At 37.4% G+C, this 18,655-nt stretch overlaps 4 protein-coding genes across 4 annotated transcripts; 2 read left to right on the top strand and 2 right to left on the bottom strand.

Annotated features, from left to right (window-relative positions):
• Window positions 1–406: 406 nt before the first annotated feature.
• LOC101291244 lies at window positions 407–2,795 on the bottom strand. Its single transcript, XM_004300059.1, has 3 exons — window positions 2,707–2,795; window positions 1,360–2,345; window positions 407–846 (listed from the first exon to the last, which is right to left on the bottom strand). Exons 2-3 carry the CDS (start codon window positions 2,297–2,299, stop codon window positions 611–613), a joined length of 1,176 nt encoding a protein of 391 aa, XP_004300107.1. The 5' UTR covers window positions 2,300–2,345; window positions 2,707–2,795; the 3' UTR covers window positions 407–610.
• Window positions 2,796–3,463: 668 nt separating this feature from the next.
• On the top strand, window positions 3,464–6,530 carry LOC101315149 (cinnamoyl-CoA reductase 2-like). Its single transcript, XM_004300056.1, has 6 exons — window positions 3,464–3,636; window positions 4,065–4,234; window positions 4,554–4,739; window positions 5,451–5,613; window positions 5,856–6,045; window positions 6,156–6,530. Exons 1-6 carry the CDS (start codon window positions 3,519–3,521, stop codon window positions 6,286–6,288), a joined length of 960 nt encoding a protein of 319 aa, XP_004300104.1. The 5' UTR covers window positions 3,464–3,518; the 3' UTR covers window positions 6,289–6,530.
• Window positions 6,531–7,560: 1,030 nt separating this feature from the next.
• On the top strand, window positions 7,561–9,608 carry LOC101290955 (cinnamoyl-CoA reductase 2-like). The gene is made up of 4 exons (XM_004300058.1): window positions 7,561–7,769; window positions 7,968–8,501; window positions 8,658–8,850; window positions 9,163–9,608. The coding sequence occupies exons 1-4, from the start codon at window positions 7,652–7,654 to the stop codon at window positions 9,296–9,298; spliced, it is 981 nt and encodes a 326-aa protein (XP_004300106.1). The 5' UTR covers window positions 7,561–7,651; the 3' UTR covers window positions 9,299–9,608.
• An 829-nt stretch (window positions 9,609–10,437) lies between these two features.
• On the bottom strand, window positions 10,438–16,012 carry LOC101303524. Its single transcript, XM_004301570.1, has 15 exons — window positions 15,835–16,012; window positions 15,623–15,749; window positions 15,056–15,364; window positions 14,178–14,957; window positions 13,681–13,869; window positions 13,506–13,607; window positions 13,165–13,296; window positions 12,555–12,704; window positions 12,275–12,452; window positions 12,044–12,111; window positions 11,879–11,915; window positions 11,607–11,762; window positions 10,771–10,881; window positions 10,588–10,675; window positions 10,438–10,482 (listed from the first exon to the last, which is right to left on the bottom strand). Exons 1-14 carry the CDS (start codon window positions 16,010–16,012, stop codon window positions 10,616–10,618), a joined length of 2,577 nt encoding a protein of 858 aa, XP_004301618.1. The 3' UTR covers window positions 10,438–10,482; window positions 10,588–10,615.
• Between the last annotated feature and the right edge of the window lie 2,643 nt (window positions 16,013–18,655).

Raw genomic sequence — 18,655 nt, 5'->3', positions numbered from 1 at the left:
TCGAAGATTAACAGAAGGGGTACCCTACCCTAAGCTCAATCACCATTTCCTACATTTCAAGCTAATTCTTCTACAAGCACACCTTTTCCCCAACAGTAGCACACCATAATTGCCACAAAACTATAATTTTGAAGTTTGTTAATTTACATAAGCAGATCAACCTAGAACCTGATTTATCAAACGGTGCTTGTTAAAAATTGGCAGTTGACACATAACAAGAAATGATAAGTTGCTTGTACTAAAGCCAGAGAATAAATGCACTTCCAGGTTAACCTCATTCCTTCCTCATGTTTAAACAGTAAGCTTATGATATATGAACATAGGGTTTCTATTAGTTTTTATCGGCACATACACAGCAGTACTGCCCCGCTAAAATTCTACAAGTCATGCCTGATGTTGATGTAACTGGATGCATGCATGTCTAGATGAGAATAAGGAAGAGAACGCAGCATGCATTTTGCAGTAAGTATCTCACACTAACTTCAGCAACCAATTTTTTTCTACACTATTCACATGCTAGCAGAAAAATGTTGAAAGTTTAGTCTAGTAAGAAGATCCTAACCTTTTTGTCAACTCTTGCTACCTTAAGAATGAGACTGAGCATCAGATATCACTCCTCTTTTAGAATTACTCCTTCAAAGATGCCATCTGATCCAAAGTTAGGTGCAAAGAGCCTTGGATCAACAGGTCCCGGAAGACTGAAGGAGAGTGTGAATGGTCCAGGAGGGCACACTTGCTGCACTTTCATTTGGAAAACACGTGACCGTTTCTTTATGGGGTTCCCACCACTTGTGAAGCCTTCAAGATGAACCTTCCCATTGGGTTCGATCTCACAACTAAATTGACCTGTTGCCACACAAAAAGCATCAATTTAAATGTGTAAATTATGATCCCAAGCATTTCGTCAAGAGAACATTAACAAATAAGAACACATAACATATCATTTGTGCCTAGCATGTAGAGTGCTACTCTTCTGTCTAACTTAGGCACTTGGGCAAGTTACAAGCTCATTTCCCAATAACCACTAGACCCATAATGGATAAAGAGTTTGTATTTCTCCTTTTTACTCTGTTTACCTTCTGAGAAGAATGGTCGATCCTTACCTAGAATATACATGCTTATTACTATTTAGTGCAACGCCAATGTTATCTCCAGCTTATTCAGAATATCTGCAGCTTAACTGAGTCTACTTAAAGCCATAAATATCTTTTTCCCAATTGAAGGTAGAGGAGGTGTAGTAAATTTGAAAACACCAGGTAAACACCCAATTAAAAGGATTTCAGTATTAGCACCAGGAAATTGAAAAAAAAATAAAATAAAATAAAATAAAAAAAAAGAGAGCAAGTGAGAGAAACATACAAAAATCCTTCCTGATTCCTGGTAGAGATACCCGGAAATAATATGCCACCTTGCTAATCCCAATGTCCACAGCACCAATTGGTGGTCCTACAACCCCTCTCTTGACCGTCCCAGACAAAACAATAGATGGATCTGAAACAGATGCTTCCATTCTAGGAACAGACAGATGGGGCATGATTAGCGGTCCTTCTGGTTTGCAGGTACTCCATGAAGGTTCATCTTTTCCACAATGTTTTGTGCCTTCTGATGAAGTAACAACCAGGGGAATTACTGGAACTGATGGAGGACGAGAGTGGCACCTCCTTTTATACTTTTGTTGAAACCTATCAGTTGAATTACCATTTCCATTGGAAACATATCCTGCCTCATCACTGTCCTTACAGAAATTGTGCTCATTTTTCCTGCCATTCTGATACTCATGTTGATATTTTCTAGACTCATCTATATCAATTTTCAGGCTATTCAAACCACACAAAGATTTGAACTTTTCTAGATCACCTTCTTTCATATATGAGGTAACAGGATCATCAATAATCACAATCCCCTTAACAATTCTGAAGCTTTCCGGATACCATATCTGTTGATGAAGATTCAAAGGGAAAATATCCAGGAACTGCGGACTCGACAAAGGTAGGCTGCCCTTCAAATACTTATGCAACATATGTGGTCTCAGAACCAGGCTAGGTTGAGCATTTCTCAGGATATAGTAATATAGACTCTCCAACAGAGACACACTAACATATGAAGCACCCAAATCTCTCGACTCATACGGAGGGGAACCTTCCGCTAATCTTTGATATGCCGAGTATCTTACCTTATCAAACTTGATATCAGGACCCAAGTAATTTCCCATGATGAAATTCAACAGAAAATGCTGACACACAGTCATTGCTTCTTTAACTGAGGATTTAGGAGGGTCATCTTTTTGCTGCAAGTCCATGATTTATAGCTTATTCTTCAACAGCAACAACAGTACTGAGAGTCACCTAGAATTGTAAACCCACCAACATTTCATACATGAACTAATGATTCAATTATCATACTAGTTTAACGATTTCTCTTAATGGGTTTAGTATGAATATAATCCACATTTCAGAATTAGAGAATGCCAGGACTAAGCACAGGAACATGAGCCAAGAAATGCATGCAGCAAGGCTCTTGATAAGAACAAAATATGAAACCTTTGACCAACAAGATTGAACTATATCATTACCAAGAGATTAAATTATTAAGAAACAAGACCACGGAACCTCTTGTTCACATTCAAGTTGAAGGAAATAGGAATAAAAGTAAACCCTGAATGATGAAAGAGAGACTGAAGATCAGAGATCAATGCTGAGAGCTCACCTGGGATTAGTTCTGGGAGCCAATTGGAGAAGAAGCAATTTTGAAAAGAATAACAATTGTTGGGGGAGCTGAAGGAGAAGAGAAGAGAAGTAAGTTACTGCTGAGGTTTGAAGGGAGGGAGGGACAGAAGAAGAGGTTGGGGAATTTCGAGGCGTAGGCTTTGGTGTCAAAGCTTCCCCAAACAAATGGAACTTCCGATTGTGCCCATGACAGTGATAAGAGAATTCCTGAGGTAGAAAATATCAATGAGGGTCAGCAAAGTAAAATACAAAAGCAAATGAGAAAATTATCCGAAAATTATTGTATATGTAAACGAATGTGCGCCGGAAAACAGAACATAGCTAAGATTATAGTTCTGTAGTGGTAAGTCTGAAATAGCGAGATCATCATCACGAACAATATGTACATGTACCACAAATGTGAGCGTCCAAATGATCCTTGATGATTTCAATCAACTTAGACATGCAATTCCTGATTTTCTTGCCCAATACCTTATGTTAAGAAGAATAAACCACAAATAGTAAAAACAATAAAAAGGAGAAAACTACGTTTCCCCACTTCTATACAGAAAAGATAAGCATGGTCGTTACCGTTATAAAAACCTGGTATATAGCAGAATTTCCTCAACATGGGTAAGTGGATCGTGGACGTTTCTAGTTCAAAGAAAGAAAAGAGACTGCTGTCACCGCTTTGGCCGAGCACAGATGGTTTGCAATTGCATATATAAAACAACCCCACACCATCTCATCATTTCTGCATCAGAAATCTCAGTTGAGAGTTGAGACCCCCCAAAGAGAGCTCTTCCAACTAAAATGGCACTTCAGAACGGAAGGTTTTGTGTTACAGGTGCTGGAGGCTTCGTTGGCTCCTGGGTCGTTAAGCTTCTTCTCTCCAAGAACTGCATAGTCCACGGAACCATCAGAGAACCCAGTACGTCCCCCTTCTCTCTCTAATACACTCTTTCAGAAATTATATTCTGTTATCGTCTCTGTATATACCGTTCCATTCATCCCCGCTTTTCATTTCCATTATCTGCATGATCTCTCTCGCGTGTACTAATCGGAATATTACTTCTTCTTTTTTTGTGTTCAGTTCACAAAAACTCGATCAATTTGTTGTGTCCCCAGTTTTAAATTCCAAGCTTTTATTCTGTTTTTTTTTTTTCATTCAATTTGGGTTGTTATTGCCTTTTGAGTGTACGAGTCTGTAATGTGAATAATGACTAATGTAGTATTGTTAAGTAAACAACTATACATCATTAGATATGGTGATTCATTTCATTAGAGACTGGCTAGCAAGGAATCATGGATATGTGGCTGTATTGCAAAAGTTTTGATATTACTGTTTTTTGCATGTAGCGGATGCAAAGTACTCTCATTTGAAAAAACTTGACAAGGCATCTGAGAACCTGAAACTGTTCAAGGCGGACTTATTGAATTATGACTCCCTTCGCACGGCAATTGAAGGATGTGATGGAGTGTTTCATGTTGCCAGTCCAGTTCCCCCCGGCAGTGTGCCGAATCCTGAGGCAAGTGTGTCTAATTATTCTTTAATATTAGTACTTGCAATAGCCGACATGCTTGTTTACAAAAAAAAAAAAATAGCCAACATGCTCAATCGTAATCTTCCCAAGTTATTTCATCAATCATACGGTCAGTTGCATATATAAGAATGGTTATTAGCAATAAAGTAAATGATTGAAGCATCTAATTAAAGGGTGTCAAATTGTGTGCAACTCCCATCACTATTCAGTACTCAAAGAACACTTGGGTTTATACAACTTAATGTTCTAAGATAGACTTACCTAATGATAGTTTTCCCCAATATTTGGTGTATCTATTGTGCAGGTAGAGATAATTGAACCTGCTGTTAAGGGGACACTTAATGTACTTAAAGCATCTCTTGAAGCAAAAGTCAAGCGCGTTGTTTTTGTGTCTTCTGTTGCTGCTGTCTCTGTGAATCCTACATGGGCAGAAGGTCAAGTGTTAGATGAGACTTGTTGGTCTGATAAGGAATACTGCAGAAATACTGAGGTATTTGTTGACAAAATTTATATCGTACAATAAACTCAGTCTAAATGATAGTTGCAGTGTGTGGTAAAACCATGAAATAGACACATGCACACAACTTCCTTTTAGAAGTTAGGATCTGTTGAGTGTTGATTCTTTGGTGAGGATACCAAGAACACTTCTATTAGTTTTTTGTTCCTGAAGAACTAACAAGACAATAGGAATAAGAAAGTGAATGTTATGTTGTTTTCAGAGATATTGATAAATCCTGGATCAATAGGAATGATGCTCATTAAAAGAAGAATGAAATAACCCAAAGTGGGAATATTTTTGATTCACTAACCTATATGAACTCAAATTCCACATTTTGCAGTCATATTTCTCAACTTCTTCCAAATGCTAAAGTCGTGTCATCGAAATTGTAAAATCTAATCTGTTGTCAACTAATCAATGCAATTCCGTTTCAGGTTCATGTAAAATATGTATTTGGATGTTTTCATTTAGTTACAACTCAGCTGGTGCAAATTTGCAACATTTTGTCCTTAGTGTTATATAGTACCTTTTTCGTTTCTTAGAATCATGTAGCCATAAACTAAACAGGCCATTAGTCCCTTGACTAGTTTACTCCAGAAATTATATTCCGTCGTTATACTGACAAACTATCTTTTATATTAACATACGGTATGTGCACTCTAACACAAGAAATTTACGTCTGTGTGTTCTTGGTTTTGCCAGAACTGGTATTGCCTCTCAAAAACTGAAGCAGAATATGAGGCTCTGCAGTTTGCAAATACAACAGGGATTGATCTTGTGACTGTTTGTCCTACACTTATATTTGGCCCAATTCTGCAGTCGACTGTAAATGCAAGTACCTTGATCCTCATCAAGCTTTTGAAGGGTACTACTTTTGCCATAATGCCACTACATTCAGTGATGTTGCATCTCTCTTCATACATATAGACAAACATCTAGTTGGTAGTTTCCAGTGTAGTTTGTGCTAGTTTCCATTTGTTTGTCTACATGTTGGTTTCTATGGAGCTAAATCTAGGTGTTGCCCCATTCATGACCGCATAGACCTTGTCTATTTCTCATAGTGTGTGTGTGTGTGTATTAACTGCCTTTAACAATGTTCCCGTGCAGAAGGGAAGGAGTCACTGGAAAACAGGCCCCGGAAGATAGTTGACGTGCGGGATTTAGCTGAAGCACTTCTTATGGCATATGAGAAGCCGAAGGCTGAAGGAAGATACATATGCATGTCCCATAGCGTTAAGAACAGGGATCTAGTTGAGAAGCTGAGGCGCCTTTATCCTAATTACAATTATCCTAAGAAGTAAGGGTCTCCAGTAATACTTGATTCATCAGCACACTAAATGTTCATGAATTCTTGTTATTGTGGTTTGCTGTGTTTTATAATTTGACTATGGAAATGTTTGTTGGCAGCTTTGTTGAAGTAGGTGAAGAGAAACAGGTCACCTCAGAGAAACTGCAAAGGCTTGGGTGGGGTTACCGGCCATTGGACGATACTCTCATTGACTCTGTTGAAAGCTACCGAGAAGCTGGACTATTGGATTGATACATTGCAGAGTTATGTTTTGCCTGGCTGCATCATTCGAATCAATAACCAAAAGAGGAAACGTTTGGCATGGGCTGTTGCAATGCCAATTAGATTTGGTGAAACCCGAGCCAAAGAGTATATAAGTGTCTACTACCAGTTGCTTTAGTGTCTTAAGTGTCGCTTTTTTTTCTTAATACTAAGACGTCTTACATTTATAAGTGAGAGAATTTATAAGTGAGAGAAGTTGTGAGTTTGCTCGATGGAAGACCGTGTTGTCGTATCCTTATTTATTTTTGTTTTTTATGTCCTGGGGATGTGAATCCATTAACGTGAAAAGAAGGTTACATCCCATGCATAACTCACCAAGGAGTTTCATGGCTACGTCAATAATGAGTCTTTTTGTTGATCCAATCCTAGACCATTGAGCGTTCAAAGGCAAATGGGCAACGAAAATTAGACCAAAGCTTTTGATCCATATCTTCCGAGTGTTTAATTTTCTTGTTTTTTTTTTTTTTTTTTTTGGCGAGATTTAATTTTCTTGTATTGGCACGTGAAGATCTTTATCTTCCTTTTTTTTTTTTTCCCTTCATGGCTGTTAGCACCTCTTTGTTCACTCTTTAAGTGTTGATTTGTCATAATAAAAATGACAAAAGAAGACAATATTTTATTAAAAGTTAGTGTGTTATCTATATATCTTAAATTAACCTATGATCTTTCATCCAAAAGAAAATTAACTAATTAACCTATGATCTAAGGATAGTTATGTTATCTCACACCTGCTTTGGCTGACAATGTGGATTGCTTTATGTAGAATTGTAGATAGATAATTAAACAGGGCAGGACTATCAACAGCACACAATGGATGACCAAAATGGTTCTGCTGTTGCTCTCAAATCAAAATTATTCGATGGTCAGTGGAGGGTAATGACCAACGCCTGGACTTAAACCATTTCTATCCTTGTCGGTAGGGAAAAAAAATCCACTTCTTTCCTTCTGGAAGACGAACAGTCAGTGAGACTAGTAGTTAAACTAATCTGTGAGTCTATTCTCTCAATATTTTATGTCATGGTGTCCTTGTTTTCTTTGCTTGTTTAACTCATTTTATGCGTATGCATTTTCAATAATTTGAGCTGCCTAATTTTGATTTCTCGAACATGTCAATGACCCTTTGTGGATTTGGGATCTTACCACGTTCTGGTAACTCGGAAAATCAAAGTATTGAAAGTAATAGTCAACTAAAAGATAAATTAGAGGGGAGGCTATGTCTGTTCATGAAATGTTGAACTCAGTGTGGAGCTATATTACTATATCTATGGAAGAAAGAAAGAAAGAAAGAAAGAAAGAAAGTGAGAGTGAGTGAAGTGAGACATAGACACATAAAATGGAGGGTGAGAATGAAAAAGTGTGCGTAACAGGAGCTGGAGGATTTGCTGCCTCCTGGGTCGTCAAGCTTCTTCTCTCTCGGGGCTATATTGTCCATGGAACCGTCAGACAACCAGGTCAAGCTTCATTCTTTGTATTCCCCTATCATACTCATCATCTGTAATCTCTCCGTTTAAACGTTTACTAGCTGAGATCAGGCTATAGTGATCGATGAAATGTCCTTGAAAAAGACAATGATGTGATGTACGTTGTTTAGTGAATTTTCTTTACAAATGTATATATGGATCTCAAAGTATATGTAATTGTGCAAGCAGGTGATAGCAAGTATGAGCACTTGAACAAGCTTGAGAAAGCATCAGAGAATCTGAAACTGTTCAAGGCAGATTTGCTGGACTATGATTCACTATGCTCCGCGATTTCGGGATGCAGCGGTGTGTTCCATGTGGCCAGTCCTGTACCTACAACCGAGGTAAAAGACCCCGAAGCAGAAGTACTTGAACCAGCTGTGAGGGGAACACTTAATGTGCTGAAAGCTTGCTTAGAGGCCAAGGTGAAGAGAGTTGTGCTTGTGTCCTCTACAGCTGCTGTTGTGATGAACCCGAACTGGCCCAAGGATCAAGTCAAGGACGAGAGCTGTTGGTCTGATACTGAATATATAAAAACCACTAGTATGAAAACTTCTAAGAAATGGTATTATGTTTCGAAAACACAAGCAGAGAGGGAGGCTCTGGAGTTTGGAAGAACAACTGGACTTGAGGTTGTTACTGTTTGTTCTTCTGCCATTTTGGGGCCAGTTTTGCAATCCACCCTAATTTCCAGTAGCTGGCTCGTGCCCATGGGTCTCAAAGGTACTATATATGAATTTTATTCTTGAATGTAGAATAAACTTTATTGTCCAAGACTTAATTGTTGAACTATTGATCGATCTACATATTGTCGAACTGTCTAGCAAGAGTATACGAAATTAGTTCACTGATTGTGAAATATGTTTGTGACAATGAAAGGTGGGTTTGGTTCGTTGGGATACAATTATTGGACTGTGGTGGATGTTCGTGATTTAGCTGAAGCACTGCTTCTTGCATATAAGAAAGCTGACGCTGGAGAAAGATACATATGCACATCACATGCAATGGGGGTGGAGGAAGTTGTGGAGAAATACATTAAGATTTCATATCCCACCTACAACTATTCCGACAAGTAAGTACTTCTATCTATGTCTAAACCAGCAATGTTTACATATCTGAGTGGTCTGTTTGTCGAAATAGTATGATTCTGTGTACAGGTTCAAATGCGTTTTAGACTTTCAGGATTTCACTTTATGAATTTAATGTGTAGTATTAGAAAGATCAAAGATATAGTAAAACAGAATTCTAAAACTACACAATGTATTTTAGACATAACCACAAGATTAGAGTCCTAATCTTCACTGTTATATGGCGATCAGTTTTCGTTTATTTGGTGGATTACTACTGAGATGATATGTTAAACCTTACACGTTGTAACTGGCAGGCTTAGTCACACAGAGGAAGAAGAAGAGAAAGTGAGTTCGGAAAAACTGCAGAAGTTGGGTTGGAGTTACAGACCATTTGAGGAAACTATTGCCGATGCAATTGAAAACTGCCGGAAGATCGGTGTCTTGGATTAGATAAACTTAACATCTTATGCAATTGATTTTTATGTGTACTTATACTCTACAATACAAAACTTTGTATTTCTCTTCCCTGTCTTGGTAAAAGCTCATATAGATAGCTTTTCAGTTTTCCTCCCAAGTAGAAGTAATAAGTTACAAATACTATTGTAACTGTTGGGGCTCTTTTGTGATTTTCATCCGGATTGGGTAAACTTTTGTTGGATTTATAAACATTTTTTCTGTTAGATTATCATGAACTCGTTAAGGTAATCTGAACTCCAGAATATAGAAATCGGCATCAATATCCTCCCACTGCTGAATTTGGAATAAATAACTGATCTAGCAGAATGATTTTGGCGCATAATTTGGTCCTACATAAGTTACAGGTATGAAGATTTTACCTCTTTATTCACTCGCAAGGACTGATCAGGAATATCTAACAGCTTCTTACTAATAGCGATTAACAGAAGCAAACAAAGGACTGATGCAAATGGGCTGTCATATATTCCCATCACGCACCTGTCTCTGATTATACTGAGTAAGGTCACTGAGGGGTTTCAATAGGAGGCTAGGAGTTCCCTATTCTAAAACTTTAAAAGAACACCTTTCAGGCAATACTGCAAAGCATTGCTCCCACCTATCATGTATTGTTTCAACTCCTTCATGTAGCCTTCATATGTAGGTGATCTCCTAGTGATTAATCTTTTTATTACATCTTTCATGTCCACGATAGTCAGTAAGTACCTTGAAACAAATTTAATCATATGAGGCTTTGCATCATCCATATGAAACAGAATCCACAACACATCAAGATAAAGTGGTATTTCTATTTAAATTTGCAGTCTTAAAGAGTATCCGGCCCTGATTCAAGGGCTGATTTAACAGAATCTGGTGAGACCTGATTTGTGAACTAAGTCCTAAATAGTAACAACAGAGTAAATCAAAAGAGCATGGGAAAACATGAACAGAGAGCACAACTAGAATGTCTAGAATAAAGAGGATGCTACTAACCACTGTCATTACTTTCAGCCAGGAATGTTATCGTGCAGGTTCCAACAGTTCGACTTAAGAGAAGAAATTGTGGGAACGAGTTTGCTTATAACTAATCCATGTGAAGCCTCCCCATTGAGTTTCTGCTAACCTTGGCTGGATTCTTCATAAGAACAGCTTTGTCCCGACGAAACCAGGAAACATGATACCTGTCCCTCAGATTCAAATGACTTGTTAGAATCAAAGTTTTGAGAAGCAGTTTTAAGTCTTAAGAAAATAATGAAACCAAATATAATCATGCATAAGGAAAATACCTTTATGTGATCCCGCTGGTGGTCCTCTTCAACATACTTGAAGCTCCTTGGATGCCAGTTTCGCAGCAAATTTCTGAACTTTATGAATGTTCTCATTTGTGAAGGAATGTGCATCTTTATTTTTATACCAAAATGGCAGACAAAAAGACAACACAGAAACAGCAAAGAAAACTTAAAGGATATCTTGGCTTCATAGATGGGATGGTTAAGCATCAGTAGATTATTGTTGTTCACAACAGCTCTTACAAGCAGTTCTTTGGCTTCCTCATGTTTCTTTTTCAGCATATTGCATATCTGCAAGGGAGAGAATGAGAGACCATTTTAGCACATCATTAGTTACTGTGTTACAGTACTATATACTGGATTAATCACCGCTGCATAAACATTCAGAATGATACCATACAAAACTGCAGATCCTTAAAAGTTTGGAAAGAGGATATCTATAGATGCTTATATTTTCTCCCCATATCATTTCATACAAATAATAGATTTGATCAATATTCCTTTAAATGACATAACTAAACTCAACTGTAATATAAAATGTGGTTGACTAGTCTGTGAGACTGTCACCTATTAAACATTTGATCAATGTATTCAAATAAGAGTTGTACCTGTACGGAATTCTTCAGTTCTCAGTATGATGTTTATCATCATGTCTATTCCCTTTATCAATTCTCCTCTCCTACCTAGGTGTATGTATTATCCATCATTTCCAGTACCTTACCCTTACCAATGAGGTACCAACATTTGATTCTTAACTGACCTAGGTTATGTTCATGGGAATCTACATGCTCCTATATATATATATATTATGTTTATATTAGAAACTTGCGATGCCTTTTTAGAACTTAACAGCAAGAATATAAAGCTTTAAGTTGCCCTTTCCCATTAGGTTAAGAAGATGATACCATGCAATCCTGATCGTTTCTATAAGATAACTGAAGTTACTGTCGAGTGTTTGAATCCTTTGTTTATATTGCAAAAGCAAGATAGTGCACAAGATGTAATAGTTTACTCACATCTTCAAGCTCTTTGGTATATGCTTCAGCCTTTTCAACATTTTCATCAGTTTCCATTGCTGAAGGAAGTTCAAGTTCCATCACATTCACCATGCTACCAAGTCTACAGCTTGAGCTCTTAGTCTTGATCTCCGAATGGTTCTCATGAAGGCAAACCTACCCAAAACATAAAGAAGATTGTATCAAACAGTTTAAGGCTTCAACTTATGTTACTTGTATACATTTAGCAGTCAATATGAAACACTAACTGAACAAAAAAATTGAGATTTAACCTGTTCAACAGTTCCTTTTGAAGGTTCTGTGGAATTTCTGCATGTGTTTTGGGATAAATAATGTGATAAGTCAGCAATAACTGCTACATAAGTAGAAATATATCTTTCTACAGCTATTGAGATTACAAAAGTAGTTTGCCAATATATGTACAAGTAGAAGACAACCTGGTTTCTCTTGGTGACAGAGAGAGGCGTTTTAGAGGCTTCAAGGATGCTAAACCTGGACTCAATCCCTGCAAAATTATCTTTGCATAAGAAATTTCAAAAAAAAGCAACAAAAAATTCATAAAGCTTTTGGACAGAATAGGTTAAAGCTCCAATTTGAAATTTAAATTATGGTCATATATCTGAAGACAATAACCTAAATTAAACATATGGGTTTGAAGAATAAACGACCTCAAATGCTTTTCGTTTCAGGGGAAGAATTTGTGGCATTTTCTCCCTGCCATCAACAATCTGCCTAGTTTCCATTTCCACATTGTGATGCGGCTTCTTGTTTTGATCTGAACTCCTTTGAGTTTTAACTTCTTTTTGAGGTGCAGCAATCAAAGAATGTTTATTGCCACCAATATTCCTGATATAGATATCATTAAAATTCAAAATGACAATCAGAACATTTCTACAGAGTAACTGAAAAACAGAAACAATGATAAAAGCATCATACTTGGATATTTACCAGGATGAGATGTCGGATTTCTTCTGTGCAGTTTTGTCAGGACAATGTTTCTTCACTTCAGCAGTAATGATCTTGGAGTTCCTTAATGGCTCCACACTTGGGAGCATGATCCTTGTCTTATCAGTTGAGCTGGAAGAACTCACTTGAATCCTGCAAGAAATTAACACGTGACCAGAAAGCTTATATCACCAATCAGATGTTTCCCTTGAAGATTCTGTGGACAATTATGTTGCAGTACACATAATAAAATAAAGTAAATTGTCTTGTGCCTGAATAAGATGAAGACAGTCAAATACTTCAATGATAACATCATTCAAAAGTCCCGTTTTCAATAACAAAATTTAAGAATAAGAATGGCAGTATCATATCCGTCTGAAAGAAATTATGGTTCAATAATATTGAATGAACATAGAAGTAGGTGGAAAACAAAAGAAAATATGTCTTAAAATAAATTGTCAAACTGTTAATGGAGACTCGGTTTCCACTTCTTTGCGATAATAATAAAAGCCCTGGTCATACATCATATTGGGAACAAAGAGCTACAGAAGTTCAATTGCAAACAGTAACAACAAATTGTAAGATGGAAGAGGATCATATTGAGATGCCTCACCTGAGATCTTTAATATTTTGTCTCTGCTCACTTCCTACAAAAGGTTCCGTTTCTGTTACTTCTTTGTCACACTGCTGCGGATCCCCAACTAGTTTGGTCTCGTTTGCTTTACCATCAGAATCAGAGCTCTCCCTGTTGATGATCACAAGGACACAGTGAGCATTAATTCATTTTAGTTTATAATGGTTAAAATGACACCACCTTTCTGTGTAACTCACACTCCATAGAATGTCAAAGTTTAGACTTTCCAGAATATTTTTCTTATATAAGATTAATGGGAATACTGGACCTCAAGCTCAACTGATATACTATTAATTTTTATTCTTATTTTAACAATTTACCTTCCAGGTATGGCAGGTCTGACTTTTGTTTCCTTATCGACTAACACCCGGGTAGTGAGCAATTTGCTTCCATGTTGTGCATCATTAGCATTAACAGTCACCCTGTCCAAGGTAATTGGAACAGTTAATAGCTTAAATGCCAACTATTGCAATTGTTATGGGAGAGCTCACTCACCTTTTCTCAATTGCAGGGCTTAGATACATGGAACCAACTTTGTTGTTTCCAGACGAGAGAGAGTTTGCTCCTATTAATGACGACTGACGCAAGTGAGGTCCAGTGTCTTCCAATCTCTTAGAAATCTTCGAGCAGAATGCTCCAGCTCCACTTTCCTTTCTCAACGCAACTTTTTCAACTGTGGATTTACTGTATCAACAAAAGTTGGAAAAATATAAATTATGCTTTGATGATGATCAATTCAAAGTTCTCTACACAATTCATGAACATACTTGCTCAATGCATTTCTTCGTCATAAGTATTTAAAGAAAGATACATAGTTCAACACATATTAACTGATAAATGGAATGATCTATACAATCATTACCTGGATATGAAAAACTAAGAATTCAATTTTACTTTTAGTCTTCATAGTTCAAATCAAAGTATAATTGGCTTAAATATCAGGAAAAAAATAAAGATGGTGCAACTGGTAAAGGTTCTGTGATTTCTCTAACCTAGCCTGTGTGGACAAAGGAAGCTTTAAGTTTGAATTTTCAGTTCCCTTGATACTGTTGATGTCATGTGGTGTCTTCCTGGAGACCACTGTAGCCAAAGTCTCTCCATTATCTAAATCACCTTTAGCTGGTTCAGCATTTCCTATCAAAGTATCACAGTCTGACATGCTCCTATCACCATTACTGCTCCCCAGCCTACCAATATCTAATGGAGATGATCTTTTAAAAGGCAACTCTTCATTATTAGCACCATCTTCTACCAACATTTTGTCATTAGCAGCCTCTTTTCCACCTGAAATTGTATTTACTTTTTTTATCTGAGGACAGCCACCATTCGTTCTGTCTACACCAGCATCCGCATTAGAATCAACTCCACTAACAAGTTCAGTAGGCAAATCATGTATTGTCTGTTCAGCATATGGTTCTATGGACACCACCTTCTCAGGTAAGTGACTTTCTTGATTTGATACTTCTTTGCTGTTATACGTTATATTTTCTTGACATCTTGGATCAGGTGGCAATTCAAAATTTCCAGAGCTCTCAGTCTTTGATGCACAATCCTTCATAGAAATAGTATTCCCTTGATCAACTAACACAGGATCAATCTTTGATGTGGCCACTGTCTCAGATTCACCATCAAGTGTACTAATTCCTTCAGCTAGATCAACTTCAGAGCCTTCACGCCCAGCTCCATCAGAGATAACCTCTTTGATGCCATCTTCGTTCTTAGAACTCTTTTCTCTTCTCGACAAAGTTGAATCGAGATCAAAACTATCTAATCTATTAACAAGAAGAAATAGGTCAGGTAACTTGTTGTGAATTCAGAGTATATAACATTTAACTTAAAATAACTACAAGTAGGAAGATCCAAAGCTTACTCATTGAAATCAAAAGAGAATTTAAAATGGTCTTGTTTCCCTTGACGGCTTCCTCTGGAAGGTTCTTCTTCAGATCTTTCCTTGGTTTTTGCAGCTTTTTTGGGAGGGCTTGATAAATCAAGGTCTGACATGTCAACTGCCTTGGTTTTTGCAGCTTTTTTGGGAGGGCTTGATAAATCGAGGTCAGACATGTCAACTTCCTTGGTTTTTGCATCTTTTTTGGGAGGGCTTGAGAAGTCAAAATCAGACATGTCCATTTTGAAAGATGATATCTTGTTGAAGTCACCATCTAGATTGAAATCCATATCCCTGAATAACTAGACCGTAAGTATTGTCTGGAACTCACACACATGTACGTAGCACGGGGAAATATCAAAAATTTGCAGAAAGCACTTTTGAGTACCAAATTTGTATCCCCCTTTTAAAAGCAGACTTTCAAGGATTAAACCAAATACACCAAAAAAAACTACACAACAGAAGAAATGAAAGCAACTCTCACTTCAACAATTAAATGAAAGTACGATGGTTCTGTATGTTTTGTTAAACAGAAGAATTTGTAGCACTTACAGCTTATCAAAGTCAAACACTTTTTTCTTGCTTATGGCTCCTGTATTGAAGCTGAAATCCATCCCGTCATCTTTCATTACTGACGTTGATTTCCAGGAGCTGAGAAAATCGTCATCAATTTCCTCATCTGTTATCAAAAGGAACCAAGGGATTAGATTCTGCTATTAATTTCTACTGAAAAATTCAAGTCAGGTTCTTCTACTTCCACATACTTGTAGCATCAATTGACTCATATAGTTTGGTAAAGATAAGGGAATCCAATACACTACCTAGAAATGAACTTTTCTTTTTCTTTTGATCAGCAGAGGATGATTTCCCCTTTGATGGTTCTGCCATTTGCACAGCCAAGTAGATATTACTAATCCCTGCATGAAGACAGCAACTTGTCATTGTGGATCCAAAAAGAAAGCATCACTTCTCTTTTACATTACAAATGTTTCATTGCTATCATAGCACCAACGATAACCTTATTTTAGAAATGATTTCCGTTTTCAGTTTACCAGAAAATATATATACATACACAAAACTCTAACCATTCGTGAGCTTAACTGAAACAACTAGCTAGGGAGGAAACAGTGACATGAGATATATTTCTTAGAGTCAGCAGTCAGCATTCATATCTGTAACAAATGATGACAAGCTCAAAGAAAAAAAAAATTGCATCACAAATCCTAACAGACAACCTAATCAGAAACATGAATTTCAAACCAAGAGCAGAACATACAAACCCCAAGTTTCATCATCAAACTAGTGTAAATTGTTAACCGCTACGCACATTTTCATTATTTATAAAAGAAGCCTCTGTATAGGACCTTCTTATCTAGCAAACAATATAAAAAAAATCAGAATGAAATTCGAATCAATGACAAATCAGACAAACCCTAACTCTTAACAGAATTCAATTCCAGCACATTAGAGAATAAAAGGCACGGAATCTTAAATTTGAGGCAGTGATTTCGAAATCAAACTGATCTAGTAGCGATTTCACACTAACACTGAGCTCGAACTGTAGCGATTTCACACTAACACTAAGCTCGAACCATAATATACACATCGAAGCTAAACCAAACAATCAACTAAGCAATTGCGCGATCAAAATGAAGGAGGAATCAATTACATTATATTAGCTACTTATATGCACAAATCAAAAGAATCTAAGCAAATTTTGGAGCAAGATAATCGAAACCGATCGAGAAATGCACAAAGCGAACGGCGACTAGATTCGAAATCGAACTGATATTCTTGACCGCCGAATCCGAAGCCCTAGGCATTACGAAACGATTAGAGCCGAGAAGACTTACAGATTTCAACGCTGGCTACGAAAGAGATTGGAGAAGGAGAGCTCTGTGACTGAGAGAGAAGAGAGAGAAAGGGGCTCGTCTTTCGCTGTGGAGCTCCAAACACGAACTCAGTGTGTGCGTTTTGACTATTTATAACTGGGAACGATAGATTAGCGCGCTCTTTAATCAAATACGTTTCGGCTATTGTGACAAAAAAAAATACATTTGGGCTTGGGCGTAACGGGTCACTCTATTTCGACCCAAAATTGGAATCAACCTACATTAGTGCTGGGGTGAGCGCAAGAGAGAGAGAGATATGCGAGTTATCGATGGACAGAAACGTCATGGGAAGTCGCCGGAGATATCACGTCGATGATACAAGAGATTTTTTTTTAGAAAAAAAGGGGATCAATACTAGTGTCCTTAAGCCTTGATCATTACTGAAACTTCAGAACACATTGAGAGAAGACATTATGCGGGAACCTCTTTAGTGCAATAAGTATAAAAAGAACATTCCTAAATAATAACAGGACTCTCAACTAAACCTATATATTCTAACAAACATCATTTAGCAAGGACTGCATCATGAAGCAAGGAGGGATTGAGGGATGTGTGGTTTGAACGGTGTCATGGCAGCGAGAGTTGACGGCGTGGGCTGATGGTAGTTTCATACGGCTTCAAGGAGGTGGCTAAGCAGCAGTTGCTTCATGCTTCGGATGCGGTGGTGATTCATGGAACATGGCACACCAAGCTTGTTGGGCCTTGGTTTGATCTCTATGTTGGGCCTGCTTTTTTGGGCTATCATTTTATGGGTTGCGGCGTTGGGCCTCAGCCAAACTTTGTTTTAGTTTATCTATTACTTTAATTCCTTGTATTTAAGAACCTAGTGCCTTTTGTGCACACCCGATGTACTTGTAGCGCCTTCGGCGTAGCATCAAAGAAGGGTCTCCGCTACCTCTACGATCCTAAAAGTGTAATGATTAAGTCTAGTCTATGTGTCACTGTGGGTCTTACCACAAACTTTTTATCTACCAATTGTGCGGTAGAGGAAGGGTATATAATGACATTTTATGGTTTGAGCTTAATATCAACATGATATTTAGTATAAAAAAAAACTCTAAAATAAACTTTTATTTATCGATTCAAATACGTAAATGCAGGTTGACAAATGTCAACTAGCTAGTTTGGATCATTTCTGACACGACCCACCCCGAATTTCATCCTGAAACCCAGAGTAAGTCGTGCGGGGACCACCTTCAAGGAAAATTTACTAAAAAGATTAAGAAAATCTCCCTTGCAGATGGACAACCCTAACTCGAAAATTTCATATTACACTCTTAATTTACCACTTCTGAACATCACATAATATACAAAAATTCTAAAGTATTCAGAGCTACTAAACACAAGCGGAAGCAAGAAAACACGAGTAGGTTGAACAGGTAACCTACTGATGAAAACTGGCCGAAAAGCGGGTGACTATGCCTCGTCTCCTACTAGATCCAACCCGAACTCTGCAGACTGGGCAATTTAAAACGAAGGGCCCAGAGGAAAACATTTAATAACGTTAGAGTGAGTGGACAAAAATAAATTAATAAATAAAATATTTATGTTTCCCCAAATTAATTTCTAAGGAAAAATCGAATGCATGCCGCAAGCGATAAAACCTTTATCCCATAAAATAATCGAGCCTCTCAGACTCTATAATATATGTATGTATTTACACTCGTCCATACTCCCTATATAAATTCATGGG

The sequence above is a fragment of the Fragaria vesca genome, linkage group LG5, assembly GCF_000184155.1.
Source record: "Fragaria vesca subsp. vesca linkage group LG5, FraVesHawaii_1.0, whole genome shotgun sequence".
NCBI lineage: Eukaryota > Viridiplantae > Streptophyta > Magnoliopsida > Rosales > Rosaceae > Fragaria > Fragaria vesca.
This window is presented reverse-complemented; position numbering and strand designations above follow the sequence as displayed.